The sequence below is a fragment of the Mytilus californianus genome, unplaced genomic scaffold, assembly GCF_021869535.1.
Source record: "Mytilus californianus isolate M0D057914Y unplaced genomic scaffold, xbMytCali1.0.p SCAF_6, whole genome shotgun sequence".
NCBI classification, from domain to species: domain Eukaryota; kingdom Metazoa; phylum Mollusca; class Bivalvia; order Mytilida; family Mytilidae; genus Mytilus; species Mytilus californianus.
Window position 1 is genome coordinate 99,672,063 of NW_026262712.1, and position 12,673 is coordinate 99,684,735.

Consider the following 12,673-nt stretch of genomic DNA (forward strand, 5'->3'; position numbering starts at 1 on the left):
TCTCATTATATCTTCTAATTACTTTGATAAGGCGATATACGTGATTGTCTTGTATTTCGAACTTTGTTACAGAAATATTGAATTGATTTAAAACTCGTTAATCAGCAACCAGAACATACATTTCTACATTTTGAGCCGTATGCGGAACAGGATTGGCTAATCCTTCCGGAGCAACCGAGTTCATCCCCGGATTTTGATGGGATTCGTGTTTCTCAGTCTTTAGTTTTCTTTGTTGTGTTTTGTGTACTGTTTGTCTTTTCGTCGTTTTCGTTTTTTGCCATGGTATTGTCAGTCTGTTTTCGACTTATAAGTTTTAATATCCCTTTGGTATCTTTCGTCACTCTTTCTTTTTCCAAAACAAAGTCTAACAATGTTGCGCATACATATGTTCTGAATTGGAGTGGATGAATCGGTGGTCTGACACATAAAGCGCAATTACACACTTCGAACAGTCAACACATTATCTAAGGACAAACGCACATAAAGACAAAGATAAGAATTAATTAGTAAAAATATAGGGATCATAAAATAAAACCAACTGCAAAAACAATCCCAAGTCAACCTCGATGTTTACTTCATGACTGGATAACATTGGAAAATATTTTTATTTTCAATCTTGAGTGCCACTACCACCAATCAACATTTATGTTGTCTCATTAAATTGATTAAGATTGTGCTCAAATCATTTTGTTATTAACATCCCTCCCTCCCTCCCTCCATCTCTCCATTCTTCCATCCATTCATCCCTCCCTCCCTCCCCCCTTTCATCCCATCAATCCCTCCCTCCCTCCATCCCTCCCATCCATCCCTCCATCCATCCATCCATCCCAATCATCCCTCATTCCATCCATCCATCCATACATACATACACACATCTATCCTTACATACATACATAAATATAACACAATTTAGCACAAGTGAAATGTTCGATAAATATTGAAACTTCTAAAGGATATCAACTTTTTATATTTAGCCATTTGAGATGGCTTACAATTGGTTGTATAAGACTGTAATTTAGTTTAAGTTGACATCCCTACTTTATGTAGTCGAAATATAGAGTTAAGTTTGTTTGACAGTCTTTCATCATCTTGGATTGTAAAATAGAAGCCTTTATCTTTAATCAAGTCACCACATTTTGATGTAGGAATGCAATTTATCAAACAAATTTTCATTTGAAGGAACAAAATTAAGCATTTTTTACAATTACTAATATTGTTACAAAGGTAGAATATTTTTGATTGATTTCGTTTTTTTTTTCTCACTTAGTGTATTGCGAGGAAGTAATTTAGAACTTGTAATATTTATACAGGAATTTACGGGACATTTTTCAATTTAATGTTATAGCAGGAAAAAACGTATGGTGACCCCATTTTCAATTTTGATATTCTGAAAGCATCTTATATGAGCTCCCTTCTCATACTTTATTACAAAATTCTATCATTTAGTTTACCTTCTATTCCAAGAATGATGCATTTTTTCACTATATAATCCATACACGATGTTTCATTATTTTACAACATGTGGCTTCAAAACAAGCTCGGTGGCCTATCATTTTTATTTTATTTTTTAAAATATCATAATATATACTATGTTTTGGCAAAATATGAAAAGATTACTGAAAATAATTTTCCATTGATACGCTGATACTACCATAAGAATCATATTGATGGGATGCAGAAAAAATAAGCTGATGTCAAAATATGAAAATATATATATAACTATTCCCAAAAGGTTTATTGGGATATTTACAGTATGTATATGATAAAAACCATGGAAGTATACCTATATGCATTAGAATATTGACAACAATTTCATGTTACTCGAATGTCTGCCAATGGTTTACTGATGACAGTATGAAGCTAGCCCATTAAACACACGTAGTAATGCTAGTACATTGACTCGAAGTTTATATGGTTAATGGAACCATATTTCAAATACTCTTTTGACACTCACGTCCGTCCAAAATGCAAAAATACTCATATCTAAATCTCGATAACTCCACGCAACATTTTTCCTGTACTTGATATCTGTAAATATAACCATGACTTCTCAAATTTTTTTTAAATATGTTTTTACTACGCACCTAAACTAGCTTGGTTATTCCTATTGAGAACATTTGCTAACACACACACCAATGTACCAAACAAGTGTTTCAGACTGGTTTTTTCGGTACCCTAAATCTGGTCGTTTTCGATATACCCTAATTATAAAATGCTATGGTGAAATTCAACAAGTCTGTTTCAAATCATTTACGGATTCCAAAACATTCTATGGTGTAAATATCAGAATAGATTGAATAAGAGAAAAATGAAAGTGTGACCTAAGCCTAATCATTTTCATATATCACACGATGCACGGTAAATTTTAACCTATACGCATTTGATTGAGCCACTGCTTTGATACTGCTTTTCACTTAAATCGTTAATTAAGATGGTTTTCCTCCTTTCATTTCCATATAAGGAGGAAGGGTCAGGAAGTACGAGTGGAATGGTTGTAATGTACTCAATTAACGGTAACCTTAACTTAGTACGTAAACAATCAAAACTAAAGGTAGATCATTGTGGTCTTCGACCTTTTTTAAAATTATGTACCAGGCCATGTAAATGTAATTGGAATTTCAACATAAAATTATGTTAATAAACTTAGGATCACTTAAAATCGTAACAATGCCCTGTGTCGGTTCGCCGTCGTTTTCTATGATCTCGTTGTCGGGGCAGATTTGATAGTTTTTTTTCATGTTTTTATAGTGCAAAAAATACAAATCGGATCAGAATTGGCCTTTTTCCATGCAAAAGATACAAATTGTATCAGAATCCGGATAATCAGGACGCTTCCTTGACACTAGCTGAATAAATAAATGTTTGTTTTTTTTATAAATATCCAGCCACGAATCAAAGGTTTTTGATCCGACAGTTGACAAATTTTAATCGGGAATGGTCCAATTAAGGGTGGCAGTAAAAATCTTTATCTGTGAGTGTAAATGTACTTATATTGAAGAATCTTTTATCCAAAATGACAAAAAATGCGTTTAGATTGACAATCATTTAATGCAGCAACCCCGTGTAATGTAATCTCATTATATCTTCTAATTACTTTGATAAGGCGATATACGTGATTGTCTTGTATTTCGAACTTTGTTACAGAAATATTGAATTGATTTAAAACTCGTTAATCAGCAACCAGAACATACATTTCTACATTTTGAGCCGTATGCGGAACAGGATCGGCTAACCCTTCCGGAGCAACCGAGTTCATCCCCGGATTTTGATGGGATTCGTGTTTCTCAGTCTTTAGTTTTCTTTGTTGTGTTTTGTGTACTGTTTGTCTTTTCGTCGTTTTCGTTTTTTGCCATGGTATTGTCAGTCTGTTTTCGACTTATAAGTTTTAATATCCTTTTGGTATCTTTCGTCTCTCTTTCTTTTTCCAAAACAAAGTCTAACAATGTTGCGCATACATATGTTCTGAATTGGAGTGGATGAATCGGTGGTCTGACACATAAAGCGCAATTACACACCTCGAACAGTCAACACATTATATAAGGACAAACGCACATAAAGACAAAGATGAGAATTAATTAGTACAAATATAGGGATCATAAAATAAAACCAACTGCAAAAACAATCCCAAGTCAACCTCGATGTTTACTTCATCACTGGATAACATTGGAAAATATTTTTATTTTCAATCTTGAGTGCCACTACCACCAATCAACATTTATGTTGTCTCATTAAATTGATTAAGATTGTGCTCAAATCATTTTGATATTAACATCCATCCATCCATCTATTCATCATCCCTCCCTCCCTCCCTCCCTCAATCCATTCATCCATCCATCCATCCATTCATCCATCCCTCCCTCCCTCCCTCCTTTCATCCCATCCATCCCTCCCTCCCTCTATCCCTCCCATCCATCCCTCCATCCATCCATCCATCCCATTCATCCCTCCATCCATCCATCCATCCATACATACATACACACATCCATCCTTACATACATACATAAATATAACACAATTTAGCACAAGTGAAATGTTCGATAAATATTGAAACTTCTAAAGGATATCAACTTTTTATATTTAGCCATTTGAGATGGCTTACAATTGGTTCTATAAGACTGTTATTTAGTTTAAGTTGACATCCCTACTTTATGTAATCGAAATATAGAGTTAAGTTTGTTTGACAGTCTTTCATCATCTTGGATTGTAAAATAGAAGCCTTTATCTTAAATCAAGTCACCACATTTTGATGTAGGAATGCAATTTATCAAACAAATTTTCATTTGAAGGAACAAAATTAAGCATTTTTTACAATTACTAATATTGTTACAAAGGTAGAATATTTTTGATTGATTTCATTTTTTTTCTCACTTAGTGTATTGCGAGGAAGTAATTTAGAACTTGTAATATTTATACAGGAATTTACGGGACATTTTTCAATTTAATGTTATAGCAGGAAAAACCGTACATTGACCCCATTTTCACTTTTGATATTCTGAAAGCATCTTATATGAGCTCTCTTCTCATACTTTATTACAAAATTCTATCATTTAGTTTACCTTCTATTCCAAGAATGATGCATTTTTTCTTCTATATAATCCATACACGATGTTTCATTATTTTACAACATGTGGCTTCAAAACAAGCTCGGTGGCCTATCATCTTTATTTAATTTTGAAAATATCATAATATATACTATGTTTTGGCAAAATATGAAAAGATTACTGAAAATAATTTTCCGTTGATACGCTCATACTACCATAAGAACCATATCGATGGGATGCAGAAAAAATTAGCTGATGTCAAAATATGAAAATATATATATAACTATTCCCAAAAGGTTTATTGGGATATTTACAGTATGTATATGATAAAAACCATGGAAGTATACCTACTGTGGATTCATTATTATTCGTTGGATACCAATTTTCGTGGATTTCGTGGTTATAGGTTAACCACGAAATTATATGTTCAACGAATGGCAAATTTACTATAGGCTTGTATGCAGACATTGTCAAAAACCACGAAATTAGATATCCACGAACATGTAAGTTTTCCTTAATCCACGAAAATTGGTACCCACGAAAATAAATGAATCCACAGTATATGCATTAGAATATTGACAACAATTTCATGTTACTCGAATGCCTGCCAATTGTTTACTGATGACAGTATGTAGCTAGCCCATTAAACACACGTAGTAATGCTAGTACATTGACTCGAAGTTTATATGGTTAATGGAACCATATTTCAAATACTCTTTTGACACTCACTTCCGTCCAAAATGCAAAAATACTCATATCTAAATCTTGATAACTCCACGCAACATTTTTCCTGTACTTGATATCTTGATAATTCCTGAATAGAAAACAAATAAGAGTGATTGGTTGAAAAAACTTTTACAAATGATATATTCAAAGATATATATAGACATTTAGGCTTGATATATTGTTAACAACGACATTAGAAGGGTAATGTCAAAGATGACTTGACATTTAAAAGTACATGTTTTGTAGATAAATATTAGCATGTGCTGAAATGGCTGGTAATTCAGTGGTTGTCGTTTGTTGATGTACATCATATTTGATTTTCGTTTGTTGTGTGTATATAAATCAGGCCGTTTGTTTCCTCATTTGAATAGTTTTATACTTGTCATTTCGGGGCCGTTTGGACAGTTGAAGCTAGCTAACACATAGCCAACATTATTTGCCAAGCTCGATATTTTTCTCTATTGTGTATATACAGATAAACTTTGCAGATGGAAACGTTGTTTTCTATAATAAACAGATCTTGAAGTATTTTGTCTTAAAAATTACCAAAATTAGCAATTTTGGACATTTAGCCTAATCAAACGAATTGGAACAGTTTGATGATGCATACGCTATATAGACAGACTAGGTAATTATAAGCATTCTTACACCAACTATTAATATTTCATTAGCATTGCTATATTTTTTTTAAAATACCAGCGAAATATGCCCTAAAAAAGGCTTATTTGTTGCTCTTTTCGAGCGAATTCATCTGTGAAAAGATGGTGCCTAATAAACTCAAAACCTTTCAATATTTTCAAAAACTTTTTGTGTTGTTACTTATTTTACTAAGGTGCATCAATTGCCAAATATGAACTCATTTGGTAAAAGTGACATTCGTATGGTTTCTGGCAGATTGGCTTTAAAAGCTTACAGGTGGTAGTGTACATTTAGAATCAGCTTTAACCTTTCATCAGAACGGTCAGAATAATTTATGATATAATTCTTGTTAACTGTTCTAGAACGGTCAGAATGTGTTCGAGGGTAGAACTCTTTATACCTGTTTTAGGGCAGAACTATTAAAATAAGTTCGTGTAGAATAGTTCTAAGATACTTAGATAAGAGCAGCTCTCTGATCATGGTTAAGAACAGTACAGTTTTTTAGACTCTGTAGGAGTTAATAACAGGAAAAGGATTAAATAGTAAAAATAAAAATTCACTCTTGGATGTATGTTGGTTTCGTTATTTCACAATGTTTAACTCATTTAAATTAAAACATCATTTCGTATATTTACTTGTAAAAACTATTGTTTAAACAGTATGAAAAAATGTTTTCAATGTTACATTAATCATTGTCAATAATAATAATATGAATGTCTTTGGAAAGACAATGCTACAGTTTGAGGAGCACTTTAGAGTGTTTATGACAGGTAAATGTTTTTGATTTCACAGTGAATAATTTTCTCGAAAAGTGTTTAAATATGCTTGAATTGACATCAATTAACAGCATGACATTACACAATCTTAATATGTAATGATTCGTATTTGGTTTGGTGTTATTGTGTTAACAACAATTCATCAAGCTAATATGTACTATTATTTGTCTGTTTGTCTTTTTATTTTTGGCCATGGCGTTGTCAGTTTGTTTTCGATCTATGAGTTTGACTGTCCCTCTGGTATCTTTCGTCCCTCTTCTTTAATAAACAAACAAAACATGTATTTAAAACGAATAATAATTTAAGAAAAATTAAAAATTCTAAAACTCTCAGATCTGTACTTAGTGTCTTTTTGTTGTTGGGATTTTTTTTTACTATTTTAATGTTTCTTTGCATAGACTCCACAACGGCTGCTTTCAGGGCCTGGGTGATCAGCTGGGCAGCCCGCTAACCACGACGATGTGTTGTTGGTAGATGAATCATTGACTCCGTAATAGATGACTGCAAATTGCACTAATACTACGATACAGCTAGCCCTCGGATGTCTGGGCAGCATATGACACTCACCCATCCACAATGGGTTTCAGAGTGTCGCTGACGCGGGTTTACTGTACGGGAGCCTCATACACTAGTTTGTCGTTGAGCAGCGTAACATGTTGTAGCTAACGGATAATCAAGAACTGATCCAGCACGTCCTTTCAGCTGTAAGGACTGAGACGTGACAGGATTGATTACGGAATCCTTGACTATTATAATGATCATTTGTTGAAAAATATTTAACGACCACAAGATGACTTTGAATTGGTGTCATGTGATTGCTGACAAATTGACATATACCTTTCATGGTCACTATTCATATTATCGCAATTCTGAGAAATATTTATCAATCAAATGGATCGTTCAATCATACTAGTCAATATCCACTAGGTGGATTGCATAATTAAGGAATAGTAGCGAGACCGTTTGAGGGAAGACTATTTGAATACTAAATTCTTATGGACCTAAACAGAACAGCTAAAGTCTTCTATGGTCAATTTTGTCTGAGGAATTGTAACCTAAATACAACAACATAACATGTATACTAAAGTAATACTAGAGATTTCTTACATTTTGACGAAAGGTACAAACGAACATAAAGGGAGCATGTATTACATTCCCACAATAACACTGAGGGTCTATGTTTTATCCGGTAAAACAACATTCTTTTTTTTTATGAAATGCATCTTTAAAAATTTAACATATCGCAAATAAATCATGAAAATAAAGAAAATTGTCTAAAACACACTAACGTCCGAAACGTTGCTTATGTTAGCCACGATTACACAATTTTGCGCGGGAAATATTCAAGCATGCTTTTTTTTAAATGTTTAAAGCATTAACATTTTAATGACATTATTGCAGTATGGTACTCTAAATTCAACGACAAAATTGTATTTATTAATGAGAATGCTGTTAACAAATTGTCAACGTGCATCATCAAGATTTGCAAGACAAAGAAACTATAATGAAGGGAAAAAATTATGACAAAAAATATGGGAGAAGAAGAAAAAAAACACCTTTTTTCATTTAATAAAAGGTTAAAGGTTAAACAGAAAATATTGCGACACTTGCGATCGCATGAAATAAGTGTAAAACGGAATAAAAACTATAGCCCCCCCCCCCCCCCCGAAAGTTAAAATTATTTTTTTAAGTCTGTTGTCAACTAGTTATATCTTCAGTTAATATGGATAAACCATCTCTGGCTTAATTGTGCATATAATAGACCAATGCAAGAAAAGGAGGCTAGGAAAATGTCTGCCGAGTAAAGACACATCAGGTGCACCACACTCCCAAATCCGCCCTTGAGTTCTGATTATAGATCAACTAATTATGGATCTGGTTTTGTTCATTTACATGTATTACACATTTGAACATCTATATGATTAAGCTAGGCCCGTAATATATATAAGGGTGTCATTTTTTTTCAATTTTTCTATTTTTGGAGGGTTAAGCACAAATTTTTCAGGGATATTTTTCACCCGACCAAAGAGCAAAACACAACACAGGGCCACCAATGGGTCTTCAACACAGCAAGAAAATCCCGGAGGCGGGCTTCAGCTGGCCCCTAAACAAATGTGTGTACTAGTTCAGTGATAATGAACGTCACACTATACTCCAAAACATATAACTGAACTTAAATTTAAAAAAACATACAAGACTAACAAAGGCCAGAGGCTCCTGACTTGGGACAGGCACAAAAATGCGGCGGGATTAAAAATGTTTTGTGAGACCTCAACCCTCCCCCATAATTCTAGCCAATGTAGAATAAACAAACAAACACCAATACGCACAGTAAAACTCAGTTTAGAATAAGTCCGAGTCCGATGTCAGAATAGGTAACAGAAAAAACTAAGTAAAATGACAACGATACATAAATTAACAAAGGCCTATTAGCAGTTACTGACATGCCAGCTCCAGACCTCAATTAAACTGATTGAAAGATTATGTCTTCATCATGTGAAAATCAAGCACAATCCCTCCCGTTAGGGGTTTAGTATCATACCATCATAAAATATATGTGAAGAACATAACCCGTATCATACCAACAACTGGTTTTAAAATAAATGTGTTTATTTCCAATGCAAAGACCCTATGAGTGAATCAATATTAATTCCAAAATATGCCATCTTCAATGACCTGACAACAGAATCGTAGCTATATCCCTTCTGAATAAGTCTGTTTAAAGGTTTGGTTAGCTTTTGAGGTGAATGACGAAATTTTGTGCCTTGTATAGAATATTACCATAAAAGATTGGATGTGAAATACCTGCACGTATAAGATGTCTGCATGTTGATTTATATTTACGAATGATGTCCTTGTACCGATGATCAATTTAGCAAATCTTTTGACTAGTTTGTGATATCGAAAACCCTGGTGTAATAATTTTTCAGTAATACAGAGCTTTCTTTCGTTAAAATCAAATACGTTGTTACATACACGATTGAGATATATAATCACCATAATATGGTGACACGGGAATGTCACTATCTAAAAATGGATAATTAACAATAGGAAATGAAAATTCATCTCTTTTATCGTAAATTTTGGTATTTAGCTTCCCGTTAATGATATATATATCAAGATCCAGGAAATGGCAGTGTTCATTGTTAGTATTAGCTTTATTTAAAGTCAGTTCAACAGGATAAATCTCTTTAGTGTACATACTGAAGTTGTCATTATTGAGAGCCAATATATCATGCAAATATCTAAAAGTGTTATTAAATTTTTGTATCAGATGTTGTTTCGATGGGTCTTTGCTGATTTTTATAATAAATTGTAACTCATAACAATACAGAAACAGGTCCGCAATAAGTAGTGCACAGTTAGTCTCCATTGAAATTCCGATAACTTGACGATATACGGGAACTCCATAGCGAACAAAAATGTTATCTAGTAAACATTCAAGTGCAGTTATCGTATCAAAGCAGGTCCAATTGACATAGTTCTTTTGTTTGTTGTTACTAAAAAATGACCTAAAAGAGTTTGAACATATATATTCGCATTCTGACTTTTTAAATGCCCATTTAATTGGGTGTGTGAATTTTTTCTTAATGAGATTATGAGTCAAAGTGGTATATTGGGTAGAAAAATCAAAACTTTGAACAGATTCGAAATCACCAATTTAAGCATGCAATTTATCAAGTACTTCCAACGAATTTTTGAAAATGGAGTCAGTTGGAATGTTGGTGACTTCGTGATTTCCTTTTGCAGAACCTCAATGTAAAATTTACGTCAAACAATAATGATATTATTGGCAGCCTTATCAGCCGTGACAAAAACAAATTCATTGGCGAGTTCTTTTAGCTTATGTTTGATATGAGAAATAGGGTTATTACGGTTCTGTTTAGGAGTACACTGTTCTTTAACATGTTTAATACGAATATCAACTATGTTCATTACTGAATTAAAAAAAGAATCTAAGGATTTTTTGTCAGCTTTTTCTCGTTTTATCCTTTTCGTGCAGTAAGTACGGAGTGAGTCGTGGATGATGTTACGACACTCATTCCAATAAATAATTGACGGGGGACGATATTTAGGTCCTTTACTGAGGAATAATTTCAACTCTCGGTCATGGACGATGTTAAGGTCTCCTGTTATAATATGGGAACTGGGGCCATAAATGTATTCGGAATTACTACAATTTCATGACGTAGGAGTATTGTCACTGATATTAACATTTTTACACACTTCGCTATAATTAAACACATATTCCCGGGTAGATTTTTTGTAAACTTAACAAATAAGAGGGAGCTCAGTATTATCAAAATAGCCAGGAATTTGTTCTTTAACGGAATGATCATTAAAAATACCGGCAATATTTACAAAATCAAAACCTTTATTGACATATTTAATTTTAATAAAACTGTTTTTATGATCTTCAGGGCGATCAATTTTGGGAAACAGTTTAGAATAACAATATGCAATTATAATTTGGACGATTTCATACTTTGGACTGCAATATGGAATTGTGTTGCAATCCTCTAAATTTTATGTAATTTATTAACAGGTAAAGAACAGAGCTTGGTTAACAGATAATGTCTGTCGTTGTTTTTTGAAATAGTAATTAGGTTCGAAATATTTGTATTGTTAGTACGAAATTTTCTCTGATTGCGATTTATTTTATGCCCCTGAGAACGGTTTTTACGAACAGTTTTAGAAACTATATCCAAAATGTTAACAGAATCGGTTCTTGATATATTACCAATTCCCATGATATAATCATTAAGATCGACAGGATAGACTGTCTGTAATTTTTTAGTCCAATTTAATTCAATTATTTTCCGTGATCGTACAAACTTTTAATGAGATTCCACAGGCTGCTTATTTACTACTTCTAAAGATTGAACTGTTAAATATTTAATGGAATGATTGTGCTTCTTAAAGTGTTGGTAAATGATATTTTTAAATTTATGGGGTATTCTAAAACGATAGAGGTGTTCGTGCGTGCGTTTAGATAAATAGCGTCCGGTTTCACCTACGTACTGAATACCGCATCCCGGTTTGTTTCATGTGAGTAAATAGATCATACTGTTAGTTTTTCAATTTATATCAGTTTCAAAATTGAAGGAAAATGTGCTACCTTTAAACATGGACCTTATCGTATTGTTGGTGGAAAGATAAGCGATTTTTAAGTTTAAGACATGTAGATAATCTTTGAACGATTTTGGTATTTAGTATTTTTCCATTTCTGAGTTTCATTTTTGACATATGTTGTTTCATGCAGTGTTATGGGTGCTATAAACAGTTTCGTATACAAAAAACTAGGGGTTATTCCACGACTAAAATAGCCATGGAGGGAAAATAATTAAAATAATTTTAAAAATTAGATTAAATGTACATGTTTTAAGGGGAGACAACACTGTAAACTTCCTGTTTTTTTGGTAGTGAAAATTGAAAACTTATTTGTAGTTACTGTAGCTCTTTCCGAAGCAGGAGAACGTACCCTGAAGCGAGAATTTTGAAAAGACCAGGTGAAAACCTATGAAATTCATACAGTTCTGATTATCTGAAATGTGCCTGTATCATGTCTACATGGGTATACACATGACATGATTTCAGGTTTTTCATGATGAGTGGTTGGGCATTTTTTTTTTTTTTTTTTTTCATTTTCTCTGGATAGAACTTTTTTATTATGTTAAAATTACACTTTATTTTTATTGCACTATAAACTACAGAAAATTCTGATTCCAGTCATATCTAGTTTTAAACAATTATCTTTATTAACAATACCACCACTAAGAGTCACTTATGCATGGTCCCTCAAAATATGACGTCATAGAAAAAAACTAACTGTTGATTGCACCCAATGGTCCTTGATGTGCAGACATAGAGGCGAAACGCCATCTAAGTCCCAGGACAGCCTTGATTATTATTACATAACAAGAATTCAAAAGTCAAAATAAAGGACCCATCAGACGGGTCTTTCGTATGATTCGTCAATCGTACGTATCT

General features: G+C 33.0%; 1 protein-coding gene across 4 annotated transcripts in view; it reads right to left on the reverse strand.

Moving 5' to 3' along the window:
• Positions 1-821: 821 nt before the first annotated feature.
• LOC127705817 (uncharacterized) overlaps positions 822-12,673 on the reverse strand; it is a 53,731-nt gene continuing 41,879 nt past the window's right edge. For 3 of the 4 annotated variants that reach the window (XM_052210172.1, XM_052210171.1, XM_052210170.1), the window contains one exon: positions 3,940-5,355. Coding sequence is in view for 1 of the 4 variants with exons in the window: in XM_052210171.1 (XP_052066131.1) it covers positions 5,300-5,355 (56 nt within the window). In the remaining 3 variants the exon portion in view is untranslated. Of the gene's footprint in view, positions 961-3,939; positions 5,356-12,673 lie in introns of those variants that run through there. The other variant, XR_007984036.1, reaches the window with a different exon arrangement.